At 33.1% G+C, this 14,697-nt stretch overlaps 3 protein-coding genes across 4 annotated transcripts; 1 reads left to right on the top strand and 2 right to left on the bottom strand.

Annotated features, from left to right (window-relative positions):
* Positions 1 to 871: 871 nt before the first annotated feature.
* Positions 872 to 5,641, bottom strand: LOC100159558 (UDP-glucuronosyltransferase 2B2-like). The gene is made up of 4 exons (XM_001948268.5): positions 4,574 to 5,641; positions 1,839 to 2,058; positions 1,541 to 1,760; positions 872 to 1,344 (listed from the first exon to the last, which is right to left on the bottom strand). The coding sequence occupies exons 1-4, from the start codon at positions 5,432 to 5,434 to the stop codon at positions 1,047 to 1,049; spliced, it is 1,599 nt and encodes a 532-aa protein (XP_001948303.1). The 5' UTR covers positions 5,435 to 5,641; the 3' UTR covers positions 872 to 1,046.
* A 2,087-nt stretch (positions 5,642 to 7,728) lies between these two features.
* Positions 7,729 to 9,224, top strand: LOC100163008 (cytochrome b-c1 complex subunit 2, mitochondrial). The gene has a single exon (XM_001951248.4). The coding sequence runs from the start codon at positions 7,818 to 7,820 to the stop codon at positions 9,147 to 9,149; it is 1,332 nt and encodes a 443-aa protein (XP_001951283.1). The 5' UTR covers positions 7,729 to 7,817; the 3' UTR covers positions 9,150 to 9,224.
* A 78-nt stretch (positions 9,225 to 9,302) lies between these two features.
* Positions 9,303 to 11,281, bottom strand: LOC100161330 (signal recognition particle 19 kDa protein-like). Of its 2 annotated transcripts, NM_001168638.1 has the most exon segments (4): positions 9,306 to 9,494; positions 9,497 to 9,542; positions 10,676 to 10,932; positions 11,027 to 11,157. In NM_001168638.1, coding segments are annotated over 4 exon segments (375 nt in total). In that variant the 5' UTR covers positions 11,071 to 11,157; the 3' UTR covers positions 9,306 to 9,466.
* Between the last annotated feature and the right edge of the window lie 3,416 nt (positions 11,282 to 14,697).

Raw genomic sequence — 14,697 nt, 5'->3', positions numbered from 1 at the left:
TTAAAAAAAATTAAGAAAATGAAGGGTCACCAAATGAAATTGAGTCTGTTGTATTGTCTAAGAAAACAAGTAGTCAAGTATCACTCAATAACACTGGAAATATTAATTACAATTTTTCCTTATGTTGATGTAGCTTTAAGAATGTTCCTTTGTAATTTGGCCTCCAACTGTTCAACAGAAAGGTCTTTTTCTACACTCCGTAGAATAAAAAATTATTTAAGATCATCTATGTCTTCAGAAAGACTTAATAGTCTTGCAGTTCTTAACATAGAAGCTACTCTTACTAAAAGCTTAAATCACTCAGATATGATAAAAACATTTGCAGCAAAACAAGCAAGAAAAAAAAAACTGAAGTAATGATTTTATAATATATTATAAGGAGTTTGATAGTATGTTATATATTTTATATTTCATTAGTATATTACCTAAATTCTGTTGTTTTTTATCTAGCAAGAACAAAAAACTGAAGTAATGATTTTATATATTATAATGTATTTAATAATATGTTATATATTTTATGTTTATTTTTTACATTTTTAAATATATTAATAATATTTACCAGGCCACTGCATTTGTTAGTTTTTTTTTTTTTAATTTTATTTAAATACTAAACACAGACACCACAAATACCTATAATTAGTATTAGTAGTATTACTTACCAACTAGTTTTAAATTTAATTATTAGCAAAGTGGGCGGGGGGGGGTGCTAAAATTGTGTTTCCCACGGTCGCCAAAATCTTAAATACGGCCCTGGTAGTAATAATACAATTTAAATTATATAGGCATTAAGTATATTGACAATATTGTAATAAATATAATGCCAACTTTTTTTCAAATACAATTTATTTATTGTTAAAAATATTTTATATGAACAGGTTTTATACATTTAATTAAATAGTACATTGCATTTTTAAAATGTAATACAATCTTTATTAGTTTATAACACGCTATGGCCCATGAATACATTTTCAGTAGATTAATAAATAATCAACGTTTTTGTGAGGGTACAATGGTACATGTAGACCTGTGGATGTGAGATTAAAACGCTAAGACAATTTTTCTGTTTTGGGTTTAAGGTTGTACATTATATGCTTGAGACTGAACTTATAAATAATTGTAATAACTGTATAGCACACGAATGAAATTATTAAAGTTAAAATTAATACTGCAGCAATCACGTCTAAGAGAAAGTACTGATACCACGTTAGATTAAAAGCCTGTGATTTCAAGTGTGGTGCTCCATTGTGACGATGTATATACTCCATCCAGTAAACTATCAATTTTTCTGGTGACATCGGCCGGTCCTTAAATCGTTCAGAAGTGATTTTAGCATTTATCGAGTATCTATAAAATTATACATAAGTACATATTATATGATAAATACATTATGTATGGTACGTATTATTGCATTGATATATTATTATTATTATTAGGCGTATAATATAATAATATATTGGTATTTATATTATTGATTGGTGTAAATCTGATCTAGCTATTTCTGATGATAATATATTTTACTCTATTTATTCAAAGCATTTACTTTTCATCATTAATGAGTTCCAAAATAGAATTTAAAACCATATCTGTAGATACAGATAGCAGTTCCATAGAAATCGCCATCCCAGCATCAACTAAATTGGCAATATTTTTGTGTTGATCATAAAACAACGGAAATCCGAGAACTGGAACGCCAGCGTCCACAGTTTCATAAACACCGGATATACCTCCGTGGCTGATAAACAATTTTACTTTGGGGTGCACTAGAAAAAAAAAACCAATTAGGTACCTCTTTTATAGTTTTCATCAATACTATGTGAGTTTTGGTCGGAAATTCGTACAAAGTATGTCACGTTGAGGAAACCATTTTTTTATCATCACGTTTGGTGGTATGTCCTCCATTTCACCTTCATATTTCCATAAAACTCTTTGAGGAACTTGAGCTAATGCTTCTTTAAATGATTTTTGAATATAATCTGGCATCGTTGACATTTTCACGACTGAACCAAAAGTAAAGTAAATCACCCCATCAGATGATTCGTCTATGAATTCTAAAATATCCTAAAAAAATATGAGTAAAAATAGTGGTATACTTTATTACTACCTATCTATAACCTTCCGGACGGTGGATTAAATCCATAGTGTAACTATTAAAATATGGAACTATGGAACTAGGTACTCCTTATTGCAGTAGTTATCAATAATCATTATTTTTTTTTGATATTTTAAATTTAAAATATACCTTTAAATGTTATTATTTTATAAAATGTATTATAATATAATATAATTGATGGTATATGGTGGTTCAAAAGATATTGTATAATTGGGAAATTTATAATTAATATCAATAGTTGTTTACTATTCTATCAAGCACCGGACATGATATTTAATCTGTATTTTTACTTCTTGTATTAGTACATCATAATAATCGATAACAATGATGTGATACATATTATGCATTTTTTAATCGTTATACGAGTTATGTAACGAACTCACTATCTGTAAGTTATAACTCTTCGATTTATATAATATAGGTTAGGTTAGGATATGTCGAACAGTAAATTACGCGTCTAAAATAATAACTGTGTGAGTACGATACACACGGTAACTAATTATAAGTATTTATAACACTATTTTAAATGGTGTTAGAAATTTATAATTCAAATGTCTAGACACGTCTCATCAATTCTCAACATATACATACCTATATATTATATTTATCCGTGGGTAATGAATCGTTCTCCACGTAGTTGCATACTTGCATACAACTCTTGTATAATACTACGTCTTAGCCCTTATAGGTATTAGATAATTAAATTTAAATCGTATGTCAATAATTATAATGTATTATATACAGACTACAGTTTACTTATATCCGTAGTAAGACTTCGTTTGATAAGATCAGTGGTGTAGCTACGATTTTTTTCGAGGAAAGGGGGAGGGCTGATCAACTTTTACACTTTTAGACATTAAATACGTACTAGCATAGATAGATAGCTGAAAAATGTTAATATGTATACCTAGTACATTTTAAAATATTTAAAATACAATAAATTTAAAATTTTTGCGGTTTTACCTCGGATTTCAGTCCTCACAATTTGCAGCCAGTTTTTTTTTAAAAATATATTATTAATTTTATATTAAAATGTTCTCGGCTTTAACGTTTGTCTGTAATTCATGGTCTGTTAATAACATACCGGTGATTGTATGAAAGCCTACTACGAGTATTCCGTATGCCGTATAATAGTTCCATTTAATATATTATTTTCGTTAATCTATATATTAGCATCCATTGTAGAAAGTAATCGATTGTTATTATATTTATAATTTATAATATTATAATTATATTACATAAGTCTCAGTATATATTATAATTTATTATCATCTGGTCATATTTAGCCAGATTTCCACTTCACAGTATCGGGTCGCGTTCCGTATGTATTTAATACATATAGTTTACTCTGTAAGCATAACGCGTATTACCGACATTTGGTTACCTTTATAATATTAAAATATATATTAAACACGACATGGTATAGTGAAGAAAAGTCTTTAGTGTCTATATATAACCAATGGTACCTATAAGTTTAGTGGTTATACATTTATACACAGTCAATGCGTGCTGTATTGACGACGTCTTAAAAAATAAAATCTGGCACTTGTCGGAAAAATTCGGGCATTTTAAAGAAGCGGTAATCTAATGAATAATTATAAATATTATATTGAACACAATATGTGATTCTTTTTAAAGGTCATACCGAAGTCCGAAATATTTTTGTCCTATGAATTCGGATTGAAATGAGGTTTTCAGAAACTCAGAAGTACCTACCTATGCAGTATACAATACTGAAGTATACTTTATTTGACGATTTGAAAATTCATTGAGCGTATACAACATGCATTTTTTAAACAGTATTTTTTAATATTTTAACCACAGCTTTAAAACAAAAATCAACTAAATTACAACCTGAAATTTAAATTACTAAATTATTGAATGTTTTAATCAATGATCTTATACGATTTATCATAATATTTCCATGTAATGTCATATATTTTTTAACCCAAATCTTCGATATTGACCCAAATTTTAGTTTCCAAGAAAATAGGTGAAAATTACTGGAAAAATTCCGTTCATTCAAAAATCCAAGGCACATAACAAACACTTAACACACACAACAAAAGGACTAATCATTTTTGAAACCTTAAAAATCAGTTAAGAGTGTTTATTTTCAGTGAATTTCTCTATAGGTCCTCATCTCGAAAACTCCATTTCAATCCAATTGACTATTGAGTTAGTGCTGTAAGACTTAAATAGTTCGTGTTATTACCTACCTATATACCTTTAAAAGGAAACACACACTGTACAGCATTACAGGCAGAGATTTTATTGAATTTTACGGGCATCTTCTCTGCATGAACAAAAAAAAATGTATTGATGACATAAATTAATATAATATGCAATAATAATTTTTTCGGGGGAAAGGGGCCCTTTTAGTATTTTTTAAGCACACACCACACAGCCACACAGGTATATGGAAAAAACTATTATTATCATATTATGTGCAGGATCACGTACTGTAGGCAAGCTCTTTGGCTTTTCCAAATGCAATCCTCCGACGTGTATGAAGTTCGGCGGTACAGGCCTGGATGCTTCGGTGGCGAAGTGGCTGTTGACGAACACCGCGGACGGACGGATGGGCGCCAGGGTGTCGTAAGGTTTTGTCGGTTCGGCGCGCTTCAACGACCACTCTGTGTACCGGACGACGAACACACTGTACGCCAACAGTACGGCGTTGCTGAACCGCTGGACGAACGAGCGGGGCACCGCGTGGTCGGCCAACAAGTGGGACACGATGGCCGGGTTCGGGACGTGTCCCAGGAACGAGCCCTCGTGGTAGCTGATCATCGGCGATGGGACTACGAACACCAGTGGCAGTCCCAGCACGGTGGCCGCATGTGAGACACATTCTGAACCCATAGGTTCAACGACGACCAGGTCGTAACCACCGCGGTCGGCACGCGGCCGCATCGCGGCTTTCATGCGTTCGTCCTGGAATATGGCGTCGCACAGCGACCGGCTGACGGTGACAATCAGCGGCAGTATGGACGACGGTTCAACGAACTTCTCCAGCACCTCGGCCAAGTCTACGTCCAGCTTCATGCGAAACGCCGCGGATGTGTCCACTTCCGTGTAGTTGTCTCGGTCGCCGTCCGGGAACGGCGTGAACACGGTGACCGTGTGCCCGGCATCTGTGAGCGCCCGGATAACGGCCCGCATGAAGTTCCAGTGGCTCTTGCCCGCGATCGTTTCCACGGCCAACACCCTCATGCCGTCGACCGGCGGAGGCGTCCACGGGCCGGCCACCAGCAACAAACAGCAGGCCACGGTGACGATCACCCGGCACATCGCGGCTGCGGCTGTGCTATCGTTCGACATGGCTATTATATTAATATGTCAATGGTATAATAATGTCTCCGCCCTCCGGTGTGGTATACGCGGAAAGATACCATATATTATAATATATTGTGTATAGCACTGCCACTGTTATGACGTTCCGCAGTTCGCGCGCAAATCCGTCGTCCGCGGCGATCGATAGAATATTATATACTTAGACAACTTTTTTTATCGGCCTCGTACGGTCGTATACTATTGTACCTACCTACATATTATCATACTAGAATATTATTATTACTGTTAATTATCGCACGGTAAATATAATATGTATATATATTATTCAGCCGACCTTTTGAAACTTTAATAATTATTATTGTACCCATTCGTGCTCGTAATAATGTAATCATAATAATAAAAATACGATGGAAGTTTTATAACATCTATTTAGGAACCTAGTGCACATTATAAGCTGACATGTACACCGCGCATAATCGTTATTAACACAATAATGTTGTACGATTGTCACATTAATTATTATATAGTTTCGAAATCGGTCATGGGTGTAGGCACTCGAAGAATGAAATTATATTCGCAAAATATAAAGTTAATATAGGAACAACATATACATACGTATATGTAAATATGTTAATATATAATTATAACGTGTAAATAGTGTACCATAGTCTATAACGATGATGGTGATTAGTGACATAATATTACAATATAAAAAATGTTGTAACAAAACAAAAATAATCGTTATCCAATTAATAACTTTTTTTCATTCATGATCTGGTCGCATACAAGTGTGATGTGATATAGGTTATTTTAAACAAAGAATAATATCAATATTTTGGAAATTATTCATTTTAAAAATAAGGAATTCTATAATATTTTGCATTTTTTTTATAGAACTTTTTAGACGATGCTCTCCACAAATGTGTTTCATTAGCATGTGAATCTGTATAACTAATTTTTATTTTGCATTTTTTGCATTTTTTACTTTTTAAGTAATTTTTTTGACATTTTTAGGTTATTTTTACACATTTTTAGTCATTTTTACTGATTTCACACTAGTTCACTTCTTATCGTTTCTTGTCGACCATTATGCCAATGACTTACCTATAACTTGAAAATTACCACAGACTAAGTTAGTACCTATCTGATTTTATCTCGCCAATTACATTTTGATATTTAAAAATACTTATTTATTAAAACTACTAAAATCTAAAAAAACATTTTGAAAAATATCGATTTAGACAGGTGCCAATTATATTATATTATAATTTTGGGCCTTTATATAGTAGCTAATAGGTAATATATTTATGTAACCTATACATATATGCATTAATTATTTAGTTATTGTTATCTCTCGAAAAAATGGGTTACTTACCTGTATGCTTATGATATTAACCTTTGATACTAACTAGTAAGTATACAATTATGTATAAGGAGGGTATTTGTATTGAGATAAAAATGCAATATTGTAATGTAATGTAATGTAAATGTTAGCGAGCTTTTTTTTCAGTTTTATTTTGGGCCGGTCAAAAATTTTGCCCCTTTCCTCTCAAAAACTGAAATGACGCCACTGATGTATATACTGATTGTGCAATAGCACAGAAAACCATTTTCATATCGTTAGGTGATAAAATATTGTTTAAGAGGACGTGATACTGAGGTTGTCTAGATAATAATCTTACCTTTAGATTTTATAGGAGGTTAATTTACTCTAATTTTTAAGCTAACGGAGCTACATGTGTTCTGCTTTGCGTATAATTTGCTATGTTATGCACTTGTAAGACGGAGACAACACATGTGGGTATAACGTCCTCTTAATATTTTAAATATAGACAACATGCACCTTATTTTGCTAATCACTGATTTAATTTGAAGGTTTCATTTTAAAAACTTATCGATCAAGACACCTATAGATACTTCACTGATTCTGCACCTTTTATACTACAAACAAGAATGAAGTCAGATTATGTTATATCCAATAATGCTGACTGCTGTAGAAGTAAATATGGACAACATTGCTATGTTTTAGCCCTATATTGCACCTGTTAATTGTTCATCTTCAAATGATAAACTGTCTACTGTTAAACTAAAATCAGAAGCCTTCATCCGTCCTCGGTTACTTATCCAAAGGAAATCTTGTGGATTCTGATTTTACTGATGAAAAATTACGTTCCTGGGGTTCATGTTATCAAGTATTATTATCATTGATAAGATATTTTATTATTATGATTTTTTGTAAAAATATTCCAAAGAGTATGAACAAACAGTCGGCTTGTTATCATTCCAGCTGTTTTTCAATCATAGATTTTCGTTTGCTACCCGTTTGCCCTAACGCGATTATTTTCCTGGTAATTGTGAATCGCGCATTTTTGCTCAAGATCAAAAAGTTCACCGAAGAGTTTTGCATAAAATGTCCATGTCAACGCTGAAGACTCCCGTGATGAACAGCATCGCCAAACGCTGTTACGCCAACAAGGCGGCGGCGCTATCCATCAAAGGCCCACAGGTGCAGACGAAAAAATTACCCAACAGTTCTCTGGTCGTAGCCGTTCCCGATTACCCGACCAATATCGGACGGGTGTCGGTGACTTTCTTGGCTGGATCGCGGTACGAAGACCCAGAGAACGCGGGTATCTCCCATCTGGTCCGCAGCTCTGCCGGACTCACCACCGAATCGTCGTCCACATTTTCGATCATACGAAACCTTGGTCACTTGGGCACCAACTACTACGTAACTTCCGACCGCGAGACGATCACGTACACCATCGAAGCACACAAGGAAAATCTCGTCAGCAGCTTGAAATATTACATTGAGTCGATTTCGAATCAGACGTTCAAGCCTTGGGAGCTCTCCGACAACTTGAAACGCGTAGAATACGATCTGCTGACCGTGTCGCCCGAGCTCAGAGTTTTGGATTTGGCGCATAAGGCCGCGTACAGAAACGCCCTCGGTAACACAGTGTTTTTGCCCAAATACAACGTCAAGAAATTGGGATCAGAACATCTCTTGTATTACGTCAAGAAAAATTTCAATAACCAAAACGCTATCATATCTAGTGTCGGAGTTGACTTGGACACATTGGTGCACATTTCGGAAGACTTGAATTTACCCGACGGAGATGCAAGCTGTTCGCCAAAATCCAAATATTTCGGCGGAGACCTGAGAAAGTCCAAAGCATTGGACGTTACTTATTTGGCCGTCGTAGGTGAAGGAGTAAGCTATAAAGATTCGCAAAGTGCCTCGTATGCCGTACTTCAATATTTGCTTGGCAAAGGATCATCAGTGAAATGGGGAGTTGGACAAGGAGTCTTGGAACAAAATATCCTAAAATCAAACTGTTCAGATAATTTCGCTGTATCTGCCGTAAACTATAACTATTCAGATTCCGGTCTCTTCGGGTTCCTGTTAGCATACAACGGCAAAGATGTGAGTAATGTTTTAAAAGCTGCGGTACAGAGCTTAAGATCTCCTACAGTTACCGAAACCGAAGTGTCCAGGGCCAAGAAGCAATTGATTTTCTCACTTGTATCAGCATCAGAATCTAGTGCTGGAGTCCTAGAAAATATTACATACCAAGCTGCCACCACTGGACAAGTAATACCATTCGAGAAGTTAATTTCCGCTGTTGAAGCGGTTACCATTGAGGATGTGAAGAAAGCAGCCAGCAAAGTAGCTGGTAGCAAGTTGTCGTTGGCTGGTTATGGTAATGTAGCAACTACACCTTACTTGGATAATTTGTAATTTAGTGTTTAATTTTAACGTGAAACTTTGTTAGTAAAATTCTAAACTCTAAATATACTTTTATTGTTCAACTGATTTTTTTTTTTTACATTTACCTAAATGTCTGTTATAATTAAATACATTTATAGAATATAAAAAAATAAAAATAAAACATCATCTTTAACATTGTATTTATTATAATAAATTTGCACAACTTAATTTATCATAAAAGTACGACAAAATAAAATATTATATTAGAGCATAAGATTTCCTTGGTGGTATTCTATTTACGGCCTTTTTTCTTTTTGCTTCCACTTGGTTCATTTTTGTTTTGTTGCTCAGGGCCAGGTACTTTCATAGCACGACTTTTTAGTTTTGGTATTTGTACACCACAATGTTTCATCAAACTCTCTCCTGAAACACAGTTATTAAATTCTTAACAATAAAGTTGAGTATTTGCTTATAAAACATACATAAATAATTATCATATGGTAAATTCTTAATTTATCAACTATGTAATATTGTGGATGCACTAAATAATTGATGTGATGTCAATGATGAAAATTTTCAAGCATGTTCGCTGCTGTAAGAAAAGATTTCTATGACGAGACAAACTGCAAAAAATGTCTCAGCTTAGGGCAAATTAAAATATGATAATAAATTATTGTCGTATTGATTTAATACAGTTTAAAGTTATCAAAGAAATGGTTATTGATATTGAGTCTTTAGAATATTTACTCAATGCACTGAATTGCTTTACTATTGTGGAAATTAAAATTATTATATAAAATGTTTATATGAAAAGGGTGTCTATTACTTTAGTAGGTATTAGTGGAAATACTAAAATTCCACTAGAAGACTTGAAATTTAATAATTCAAAAATGGTTTATCCTAATTTTAACAAATAATACAATTTCCTTGAAGCTCTACAGAGTGTGAATAAAGCTTTATTGCTTCGTTGCATGTGTAATAAAAAACACACAAATAGTTCACAACACTTAAGTTATACTTAAAGAAAGTATTTATTAGACATAACAATTACAATTATTAACTATTTGGTCGCTCACTAAGGCCATATGCCAAAGGCATCTATCGAACGACTGGTTGTCTTCCCACCAGCCCAGCACCATCATACTCGGTTATCAAACAATATTATCAATGTTAACATATGTAAGAACTGGTGAGGTATTTCGATGCTTCGAAACAGTTTTAAACTTTTAACACTCCATATTAAATATTGAAACTTGAAAGTCAACTAACAAAAACTATGGGCAACAATGAAATCATTGAAATGTTTTTGTTCTAATTTTCAGAACAATATTATTAAAATTATTTCAAATTTCAATATTGTGTTAAGTTAACTTTATTAGGTTTTATCACAATTGTGTACCAGTGTACCTACCTACTCTAATAGTTACATTGAGATTAGAATGATTGTAAATCTTAAATTATATATTTAACAGAGATTGACAGAAATTCCAGCATTGGTTTTATATTTGTATTAACTGCTTATTAGTACATGTTTTGTTCATTTTTTTTTAACTCACTCGAAGGAAACGTTTGGTTGAAAGGTGTTCCGTCATCATTCTTAAGTTGTACCCGTATCCGACCACGGAAGTGCCATTCCTTGCTACATTCACGGGGATACTGCTTGTTTTCAACTTCGGCATTGAAACCGGATGCTTTGACAACTTCGAGAATCTCTTGGTAAGTTGGATTTTCCACAGCAAATTTTTTCGGTACAATACGTCCCTCGGCCAACGTTTTTTTATTATTCAAATACGCTGGGTATATGCATATCCACCTACGCCAAAATGGAAACAACGTCGGTTAATATTGCAGCATGGGTAAGTACCTACCAGAAACGAAGCACTGGTCGAATCGATTGATCAACTTACCTGGACCGATCGCTTGGTTTCTTCTCGGCGTAAATGCTCGACATTTTTCACAAACATTAAAATTATAAAACGAAATTCTAATAATCGTAATAATCTAATACGCAGTCATAGTTGTACCTTTCTACTAATTTAGTGTCGACCATTTGATATTAATAATATGTATGGATAAATAAGGATAATATTATTATGTATTACAATTTACAATTTACGTATTATTGTGATTACCACAGTTAATACAATATTATCTATAATAGCCGTGGCGAATAGTGACACGTTTATATTATTATTATGATGAATATAGGTAGCGCTAGAGCAGTAGAGCCTGGTTGCTTTATTTCCCCTTCACCCCTCCATCGATAGAATCATTATCACTTGTCAGTACTCAGTTTTGAGTTTTCACAGCCTCATAGTTGTCGCCTATTGTCACAACGTCACAATTAAATTATGTTTGTAATGTGACAATTGCCAAATCCCTAAATTGACAATTTTGAACAAAAAGTAGGTATCGATGATCACTAATCGGTATCAACATTTCAAGGGAGAAAATTTGAGTCTGGTAAATTTTGAGCAAGCGATCCGTATCGGACTCAACATTTTTTTCTCGAAAATCTTGAGACTCGAATGTTCACTACATTTTTGAAACAGCATGTTTAGAAATAAACAGAATAATCGGCGTAAGCCAGATGCCACACCACAGACTGTAGAAAAAGTTTTATTTATTATAAAATTATAGTGAATTACAAATAAAGTGGAAGACTATCTGCAACGATTATGTATGCATTGAATGGTATATTGGTATTGGTTTGCCAAATAATTTTTGTACAGTAGGTAGACAGGTAATCCAGAGACCAAAACCGTGTGCAGTACTACTGTACGAATATATAAAGTGTGTACAATAGGTATAGTAAAATAGTCATGTACAAATGTTTCATATAACTATCATAGTCAATAGCTATATAGCCAGCATAACCTACATAATATAGAGATATGGAATTATTACTTGGGGTAGTGCTAGTATACAGACTATGGAAATATAGTTCATATAGTCTGTGCATAGATTTAAACTTTATAGATCTACGAGTGGTACTAAATAGTAAATACTAATCTGCATAATAATCAAATTGCTTCAAATAATATAATAAGGATTAGTACCTCCTAATAGGGTCTCACTGAGCTGTAATGCTACAAGAAATTATATTTTGTCCGACCATGATAAAACAATAAAACGTATTCCTGATCTTCAACTAGATGCCAAATTGAATATCCTGTCTTGCCACTTGCATTTAGGTAATCTTGATTCCTGGGTATTTAGAGCGTTTTTCTTCTGTATGATATCATTTGACTCTTCATTGATTACTTTAACAGAAACTAAAAATAATATTAAGTAGTGTGTGTTGAGCTTGAGAATATTACAGAGTATAATATATTCATCATTATGTGAACTGTAATTCCTTGGTTGGATATTTATGATCAACTAAACCCAATGTTAATCAGAATCACAAAAAAAACAAGATATATTTTGCTATTATGTTATATTTCATTAGATTCGTTTAAATTTTATATTAGATCAATTATCCAACTCATTTACTCATCAAGGATAATCTGATCAGGTTATGGACTATATCTTAGTTCGTGGGTCAGGTATACTTATTCTTATATTATGAAATAAAATAACATACATATATAATTTTAAATACATATAAAATATAATTAAAAATTTGTATAACATTAGGTATAGTAAAATAAATTACATTTTTTATATCATATTTAATTGAAATTTTCATGGGTTTTTGTATTCTTTAGCTAAGCATTAGTATTAGTTTTCTTTTAAGAGCTGTGGACTCTGAGTCCCATTCCGAGAGCAAAAATGTCAACAGGTTGTTTCAGGTGATACATTTGGCTTTTAAATGTTTTATTGGTAAGTACAGACTAAAATATACAATATCTTATAATATAAGATATTGAATATCTTAGTCAGTGTCGGTAAGTGATCATTATATAATGTAAACATTTAATATTTAAACTAAATTAATTCCATTAAAGATATAATCTTTCATGTAGTCTGTAGTCATGCAAGGGACTACTTGAGTGACTTGATGTATAAGCAATTAAGTTAAATAACAATTCAAATATTTTCTGATACTACCAGATATTAATCAATAAATCAATTGAACTGATTAGTAGTTGATTAGGTAATTATAAGTCATCAAAATATGCACATTTTGATTGTAAATCCTTGTGACGCTGTGTTGGAAGCTATGCCTCGACTTGTGGCTGGCTAATCTGCTAATCTACACATCTGCTATGCTGTAGCGTAAATCTTTACAGATGGTTTTTTTGTTGGAGTTGCATTTCTTTCTATATACTTCTCCTATTGCCTGTCGTTTTATTGCCAGTGAGGGCATGGGGCTATACCCCGGAACGTGTAGTTTGTTAGGTTTAGGCAAACCGATTTTTCAGCAAGTTCAATTTTCTCTGGATTTTCTAAACAATTGAGCTGAATAACAATTCAAATACTTTCTGATACTACTAGACATCAATTAAACTGAAGAGTAGTTCATTAATTATAAGTTATCAAAACATACACATCAGATTCCATTACGTTAGATTTTTTTCTGTTAGGTTAAATGTTAGCTGAATGTAAGAGGTACTTTCCAAATCAAAGAATGCATTCGTTTGTGTACGCTCCAAAGGTGGTCTGATCAAAGCGTTCAATATGGGTTCTAATTTGTTTCTTTCGTTTGTGTTCGGGCTCTAATGTAAACCAATCTTTATTGAAACCACTGTCATTGGCAGAATAAGTTTCCTATTCTGTAATTAATATTGCTAATGCTTCATCAAAAATGTCCACAGTGCTAATATCTGAAATAACTGTCTTGGCCAGGATTAACATTGTGTTCACGCACAAAATTATCAACAGGTAATTTATTGTTTGTTGATTTTCAAGTTTTAAATAAAATTTGATTGTATTTTGGTAATTCAATTGTTTCAGATTCAAGCGATTGAAGAAACATCATGGAATGGTTTTAAACGTTTGCAGCCGTTATGGTATTTTCAACATGGGTGTTTACAACCTATAAAAAAAAACCTTTTTAAATAAGGTCGTAACTTTAGTCTACTATGTAAGTATGAAAACAAATTTTACCTTAAAAATCATATAAGACAATTTTTTCATCCTTAATATGTGTGTACGAATGTGTCAGCTTGCTTCTTACATGTCCGGAACCAAAGTAATGAAGCCAAACAGTTTCACAGTATAGTCTGTATAGAGAATAATATTTTATTATATTTTTATTTTTATACTGTACCTAGTTTAGTATTCAAGAGCAATTATACAAGTATGTGTGAATAGTCGATAAACTATACTAAGGCCCACGAGAGAACGGCCAACTTTGCATACATAGACTGACAACAGTACCGTTGTTTAAATCTTTCTCCCACCATCCGTTCCCACAGCTACAGACAATATTTTCTAGTTGTTCTGTCGTGGGACCGTAAGTATATATAATATTATAAAAGTATAAAATATAATAGGATTTCTACATAGAAGCGCCGTACGACACTCTTGCGTAGAATATGCTCAACAACCATCGGCCAATCTCTGGAGATTAGGCGACAATACGTAGGCCATGTCCTACGCGAGTGCGTGCGAATTCTATTCTGATTTCTGA

This window comes from Acyrthosiphon pisum, chromosome A1 (genome assembly GCF_005508785.2).
Source record: "Acyrthosiphon pisum isolate AL4f chromosome A1, pea_aphid_22Mar2018_4r6ur, whole genome shotgun sequence".
NCBI lineage: Eukaryota > Metazoa > Arthropoda > Insecta > Hemiptera > Aphididae > Acyrthosiphon > Acyrthosiphon pisum.
The sequence above is the reverse complement of the archived record's forward strand: the minus strand, read 5'-3'. Positions and strand labels throughout refer to the sequence as shown.

Excerpts from the sequence above, each read along its gene's own strand:
- LOC100159558 (XM_001948268.5), bottom strand. The coding sequence starts at position 5,434 with ATGTCGAACGATAGCACAGCCGCAGCCGCGATGTGCCGGGTGATCGTC. Across the intron at positions 2,059-4,573 it reads AGCCAAAGAGCTTGCCTACA|GATATTTTAGAATTCATAGA; the intron begins GTACGTGATCCT and ends ATATTTTTTTAG. Across the intron at positions 1,345-1,540 it reads GAACTCATTAATGATGAAAA|ATACTCGATAAATGCTAAAA; the intron begins GTAAATGCTTTG and ends ATAATTTTATAG.
- LOC100163008 (XM_001951248.4), top strand. The coding sequence starts at position 7,818 with ATGTCCATGTCAACGCTGAAGACTCCCGTGATGAACAGCATCGCCAAA.
- LOC100161330 (XM_008182680.2), bottom strand. The coding sequence starts at position 11,070 with ATGTCGAGCATTTACGCCGAGAAGAAACCAAGCGATCGGTCCAG. Across the intron at positions 10,933-11,026 it reads AAACCAAGCGATCGGTCCAG|GTGGATATGCATATACCCAG; the intron begins GTAAGTTGATCA and ends ATTTTGGCGTAG. Across the intron at positions 9,543-10,675 it reads CAACCAAACGTTTCCTTCGA|GAGAGAGTTTGATGAAACAT; the intron begins GTGAGTTAAAAA and ends ACTGTGTTTCAG.